At 41.2% G+C, this 7,131-nt stretch overlaps 1 protein-coding gene across 6 annotated transcripts in view; it reads right to left on the bottom strand.

The window, feature by feature from the left end:
- Positions 1–209: 209 nt before the first annotated feature.
- The window catches only part of LOC119649514 (ribose-phosphate pyrophosphokinase 1), a 61,650-nt gene continuing 54,728 nt past the window's right edge, over positions 210–7,131 (bottom strand). For all 6 annotated transcript variants that reach the window (XM_038051689.1, XM_038051687.1, XM_038051688.1 and 3 more), the window contains 4 exons: positions 5,197–5,295; positions 4,960–5,084; positions 750–1,083; positions 210–681 (listed from right to left, as the gene is read on the bottom strand). In XM_038051689.1, the coding sequence (XP_037907617.1) occupies positions 589–681; positions 750–1,083; positions 4,960–5,084; positions 5,197–5,295 (651 nt within the window). In that variant the 3' untranslated portion in view covers positions 210–588. The remainder of the gene's footprint in view (positions 682–749; positions 1,084–4,959; positions 5,085–5,196; positions 5,296–7,131) is intronic.

The following is a 7,131-nucleotide window of genomic DNA, read 5'->3' as shown; positions in this document are numbered from 1 at the left end:
TTGTACCTTAGCAGGAAGGCATGAAAAGTTTCAGAGCATGCTTGGGTTCATCATCGAATCAAAAACATTTGCCAGACGAATTTATAAAAATTAGAGCTATCAGCGGATAGATACAAAAAATTAACAATTTTTCTATTCAGATATCGATGCTCCTGCTTCAAATTGTAGATGAAAATAAAAACAAAATAAAAGTATGAAAACGCTTAACATGATTTCTAGATGGATGGTGTTTTATTTAGTAGCATTTTTATAATCTAAAAATGTTTATTATTACAATAAAAAATATATGTGCTTTTACTTCATAGGTTCTGAAGTTTAGTCTCCCAGTCGTTTTACAATAAATGATAAAAGGTTGACCGAAAATTTACAATTTTACTAGCACATTCTCTTATACATTCTTAATATCCGTAATTCTTATCTCTTCTGCTTCATAGCATCTAACCAAATAACATCGTATGATTTTATGTATAATATAGGATAATTGATCGTTTCTAAATCAAAACAAAATCAGTGTTTTTTTTTACAAAAATCAGTAATAAAAAATTTCATGAACGTAAAATAATATTAAAGAAAAAGAAAAACATAGTTTTAATATGGAACATTTGAAAAGAGATAGGACACACTTTCGCCATTGTGTGTCCGCCGCACAGCCTCTGCAAACATCATTGATACGTCAATGCACTGAAATTGTAGAGAAGAAATGAAAAATTGAAGAAAATACACATCAAGAAATGAAAGATAAAACCTACCTGAATTTTAGGACAATCCCGCATATGGCCATCTTGTGGTATAGTATTTGTGACGACAACGGCTTCGAAACAAGCGTTATTAATACGCGATATGGCAGGTCCGGAGAATATCCCGTGCGTTAAGATGGCGTAGACCTTTGTTGCCCCAGCTTCTATCAACTTATCAGCTGCATGACATATCGTACCACATGTATCAGCCATATCATCAACTAGAATGGCAATTCTGTCTTTTACATCACCAACAAGCACCATCGATGCTACTTCGTTGGCCTTCTTTCTCTCCTTATGAATAAGAGCGAACTCAACGTTTAATCTATCAGCTATGGAGGTAACTCTGGGAATATGGAAAAAAAGGTTTAATTTAGTATTGAAATTGGAATAGGAAACAAGTGAAAAAGATAATATCTATTGCCCTCTCTTCAAATTCGTACTAAAACAAAACTATTTGGGGACACAAAGTCAAATCTCTTGAATTAGCGATTGATTGAAAGTTACTCTTTCTGCAACCAAGAAAAATACGAAGTCGGAAAACTACATCTATGGATCGAAACAGGATGTTAATAATGAATGCCGATAAGCTAGGTATTATGATAAGAATTTTTGAGACGTCTTATACAAGAATTAGTAAACTCGGCAACGGAGTTGGTTTAAGGGCCGCCAAAAGTAGACGAGGCTCATGTTACAAACGTCAATATATCAGCGCGGCAAAATATCCTGGATGATTTCAATATGAAAGAAATGCAGAGTAATGCTTGCAGATTACTCACCGAGGAAGCTACCCCCACACGCGGCAGTTAGGTATAAAATGCAAATCTATCTATGAGAGAAGAGAATTTAAGGTCCGGTGCGCATAACCGGCGGTAGTCGTCTGACTTGGTGACTGGGTCGGGCTCTCGTAATGGAGCACGGCGTCGAAACCGCTAGTCGTAGGGCGATTCGACGTCTAGGCACCACGACGACCAGGAGCATAGCTCCGCCTGCTGCAGCGCCACCGTTGCACCAGAGATTCGTCGACCGTTTCCTACTTGCCGCGGCACAATCCCGGCCACCATCAGGGAGCGTGTTCGACTTGAGGTCATCGGGGAAACTGGTGACCGAGAGTCGATGGGGGCAGAGGCGGCGGCATCAACTACACCACGCCGCACTGCAGGCAACAGTTTCAGTACTCGCCGAGGCACTCTTCTCCACCGTCCAACTCAAGTTCGGGACGAACTCCAAAGAGTGTGTATAGAATTGTCGGATATGCATCCTTTACATAGACCTGGTATTCCCAGGCTCTATGTATCTCCAGCAACTCCGGGAATTCTATCTCAAATCAATGATGAGATTGCATCTCAGCTGTGTGCTGATATGCCGCTGCTGCAACTGTAATCACTCGTGTATTGTGGGGTAGTTGCGGCTATCAGATTGCACGGTCAGAAGATTCGCTTTCGTGTTATTGGTTTGAGTGACCGAAGAGACCCACTATGGAAAATTCGTCTGGAACGTCGGCGGGACTCACTAAGGCACTGGACTGATTCAGATCAGCACTGGCAATGCCAGCAGACGAGTGAGAAATAAAGTACAGAGGGTTTACTGGAACTATGCCATCCCCAGTGAGACACCCGTAGTTGAAATCCTGGACACACTAAAGCAGAAACTTTCTGTCATATGCAATTGGTTACGACGATATGGCGAAAGTCATTCCAGACGTGTCCAGAATACAACATACCCGAGGAACCAGCGGAGACAATACAGTTTTCGGTGACGGAAGCGAAATAATATTGGGGTCGACTTTTGGGGTTACCCGCCCATCATGCTGAGTGGATCACCACCGAAGGCACCCGCCATGCCAATACGCCTGGCATGAATTTTGCGAATGTTACCGAAGAGGAAGTTCGACGGGCCATAAACAGCTCGAAGAACTGAAGGGGCCCAGGTCTGGATCGGGTGCAGAATTTCTGGTATTAGAAATTTACCAGCGTTGGCACACAGTATAAATAAGGCCATGAGTCGACCGGAGGAAATTCCACCCTTCCTCACTGCGGGGATAAGGTAGGTGTAGATCCCTAAGAACACGGTGCAGGACCCCGCAGACACAAGACCGATTACTTGCTTAGCAACCCTCTATAAATTCATCACGTCCATTATTAGTGGAAGGGTCAATGCGCAACAACATTCTGTCCGAGGAGCAAAAGGGCTGTTGAGTTGAGTCAAGGGGATGCAAAGAGCAACTCGTTATCGACTCGGTAGTTGTGAGACAAGCAACTAGAGGCCAAAGAAACCTCTTTAGTTGCTATATCCGTATACGGACGGGCATCTTCCAGGGCGATTCGTTGAGTCCCCTTTGGTTGTCGAAGTGTCAAGTGTCGAATCCAAACCATCTGCATAGGTCGTCACGAACCGCATGCCGGACATAGCATTGGTGACCTCCACATCGAAGCTATGACCAAGACAGATTTCTACAAGTACCTGGGAATTCTGTAGGGAACCCATGCTCGAGTTGGTGATCTGAAGGATGCTCTGCTGTCCGAATTTCTGCGACATGTAAAGCTGGTGCTGAAATCGCCTCTCGGGGAAGAATAAAATAAGCGCGTTGAATGTATTCGCTATCCCTTCACTGGCTTATGCATTCGGAATATTGCCGTGTACGAAGACCGATCTGGAAAACGTCCAGCGGCGGATACGGACAACTACGAGTATGTCCAAATTCCGAATGCATCATTCAAAGTCTGCCGTGGAGCGGAGGAACCTGCCTCGTGACATCGGAGGTAGGGGCGTGGTTGACGTGGCGGCATAACATCAACGCCAAGTCGACTCGCTGCACGCTTATTTTTACAGCACAGAGCAGGCGAGATTCTTGCATGCATCTGTTTGTAAGGCAGACTGTGGGCTGACTCCACTTGGCTTGAAGATATCGATCTTTCAATACTCTAGGCGGGGTGAAGTCAGACCAAGAGCGGGTCGATGAATGGAAGTCGAAGGCAATGCACGGTAAACACGTGAATTGTCTTTGGCAGCCATTTGTCAAACAGATGGCTGGGGAGCTCTTTGCTGAGACGGAGGGGTTCATGTGTGCCATTCAGGACGGCATGGTCGCAACCGAGCTTATAAAAAGCTCATCATGAAAGAACGGGTGGAAAACGACCAGTGCAGAAGGTATGGTTCGGCATTACTGTTACTGTTATGGCACCGGCGCAATACATCACCAGGCATAATGCTGCATGTAAGGTTATCCATCAAAACCTTGCATACCATTTGGTCCGACCCGGCATCGAGTTGATGCGGACTTAGGACCCCACAATTCTCAAAAAATACTTGCATACAAGTATGGGCTAATCACGGGAACATGTCCGGTTTACCGATATGAGTCGCAAGCAGTACTTGATAGTTCTGCTTACAGCATGTATTGGGACCGGCAAGTTTTGACTGATAGCCATACTCCACATAACAAGTTGACGTACTATTAGTTCTCAAGACGGAGTATTGATGTTGTTATCCTCCATAATAGCAACATCGAACGAAAATACGTGGAGAAGAAGGTGAACTATGAGCCACTGGCTGGGGAAATCAAAGAAATTTAGTGCCCGTAATACCATATATATATATATATTGTACCTAAATCCCTCACGGCTTCCTCTGATGCCTGGGACTTTCGCACAGTCCGTTTCACCATTCTGCATACGTGCTCGATGTTGCGGGAAATCCTCGACGGATTCTCCCATTGACCTACCACCGAAATTTAATTTAACAAATACAAGGTATTGAAAGCTACAACAGAACAATCACCCCAGAGATTTAAAGGACCGAATCCGAATTTGAAATAAAATAGAACGATAAAAGCAGTCTTGCAGTCATGATTACACTCCCTTAGACTTCGAAATATTGTGTCTTCAGCTGCCGACAAAATATTTTCAGGGTTTCTAAAGTTACCGATATAATAAAATAATGGCTATTGGACTATATACGTGGAGATTTGTCCAATAAATTGAACTTTTTTTGATTCGATTGATTTTCCTTGCTAATTGCTTCATGTTTCAAATCTTGTTTATATACCCTCTATGATTACGTTCCCAACAGCTAGATCTTATGCAAATTCCTTCAGAAATTTCTAATTTTAACCGTTTGAAACATACGCAAGAGTTTGTTCAGAATGAAAATAAAGATTGTAAGAATTGACACATATTAGAACTACACAATAAACGTTTCATCACTTTCTTCAAAGTATTACCTCTTAGCACCACCAGCATCGGGTGAAACTATAATTGAGTTCCTCCATTCCGGAATGTTTTCTTTAATCCACTTCAGAACAGCTGGCTCTGCATACAAATTATCCACGGGAATATCAAAAAATCCCTGCAAAGAATAATATTTTGGTGTTCTTACTACTTTTTAAAAACATTCTGTACTTCAGTATCCTACTTGCTATAATATAATACTAATATAAAAATAATACAATTGATAATACCTGAATTTGAGATGCATGCAAGTCCATTGTGATAATATGATCTGCACCAGCAACGGATAACATGTTCGCCACCAATTTTGCCGAAATGGGGGCACGACTCTGCAATTATAAGAAAATATGAAACTTAAGTGAAGAAAAATCAAACTTGTCTTGGTTGTGTTAATTCAGTACGAATGGTAAATGTTAACATTTAGGAAAGACGGGAACAACATTGTGTATTAGACATAAATATGTATTGTATATATTGTATTTGAGGGACTAGGGTTTGACACAAAAACATACGGAGACAACAGTCACGATATACACTGAAGTATGTGATACTCGGTTAGTAACAGTCGTGCAATACGGGGACAGGAAAAACACTTTTTTAAATAATTATTTTGTGCGGGTGTGTAGACAATTTGTTAAGGATTACGTTCAATATTGCCATGAATGGTTGTTCAGAATTGTATTCTTTATTTCATTTGAAAACCATTTAAGAGTGAAAAATGCTCTATGCTAGTGTACTTCTATTAGATAGGTTTTCTGTTGGTGAAGTGTTGTGTTTTTGCATAAAGCCTAACCATATACCGCATGAATTTTCAATCGTAGAACGACTGTCAAGACTTATATTACACTCAAATTTCAGAAAATAAGGAAGACCGCAGCGTCTAACTATTCGGAAGGAAATTAAATTAAGGAAACACCCACGATAAAATATGACTGATTATTTCCTTTCTTTAAGGAGGAAAGAATGATAATGCATACCATTGTCTTTCCGAACAAAAGAGATAAAAGCGAAGATCTGCTTCGCTACAGCCCAATGTCGGTCCTTGGCCCCTTCTCCATTCTTTTTGGTGTAGAGGTCGTTTTCTTTATCTTCCCAAACCAAGCAGCGTGTAACTTGCCTTGTCTACTGACTCTTCTCAAATGTTTCGAGCTTTCACCCTTCACATTCCCTTTGGAGCCTGGAAATTCTAGCGTCCATACGCTCTCCATGGCCTGTTCACAGCAGCTTTCGGTTCTCCATATAATAATTACAACTTATTGTTCTATGCTATTCGCCGTTCACTGTTCCTAATATTCTCCTGAAGACTCGAATTTTGAAAGCAAGCAGTACGAAGTAAAATTCTTTGTCGGCATTCAAGATTGAATCGTGAAATAACTCCAGGTTCTTTTTCGACCGTGCCAGGATATCATTTGCATAGGTCATTATCTGAGAAGATTTGCACAGTAACGTGCCATTTAGATCCACTGGCATCTTCCGAATTATATACTCCAAAGTGACGTTAAATAATATTAGATCCCAACTATCTTGTTACCAAGTTTTGTTGGTTTGTGTGTATGAAGTGGGGGAGAGCACTCAAACTGTAGTGGTCCATTGTACTCGACGGGCCCTTCCCAGATTTATTTATGTATTTCATGATTTCCATGATTTAGTGGATCCTCTTCAGATCTTCCTGCATTTCGTATGTTGGTTTTGCTTTCACAGGAAAATTTTAATGCCTAGTAGTATTTAGACTCTATCCTTATGGAAAGTACGTTCCCTCTTTTTTCCAGCAGCATTAGCCGAAGCGACGATACTCTAATTGCTGATTTCGCTCCTGGTATGCAAGAATTTGAAACATTTTTTGCAAAGGCGTCTGTGATTTCATTCCCCTCTACTCCACAGTTATCGAGTACCCAGAGTAATTCCACCGTATCGAATCTACAAAGAGAGTTCAAGTGTTTTCTACATTCTTGAACGATTTCTGAAGTGATCAAGAAACGTTTACTTCACTTGAGCATAGCAACAAACTTGTACAGTACCGAGCGATCGATACTGTGGTATTTTGAAATTTCGAATTGATTGATGGATAACAACGGTAGATTTCCAATGAAGAATAAAGGCATTATTTTTGTCATCAAAGTTTCCAAAGGCTCTGAAAACTCAATCGATTAAAGTTTCCATCAATA

The sequence above is a fragment of the Hermetia illucens genome, chromosome 2, assembly GCF_905115235.1.
Source record: "Hermetia illucens chromosome 2, iHerIll2.2.curated.20191125, whole genome shotgun sequence".
Classification (NCBI taxonomy): Eukaryota; Metazoa; Arthropoda; class Insecta; order Diptera; family Stratiomyidae; genus Hermetia; species Hermetia illucens.
The sequence above is the reverse complement of the archived record's forward strand: the minus strand, read 5'-3'. Positions and strand labels throughout refer to the sequence as shown.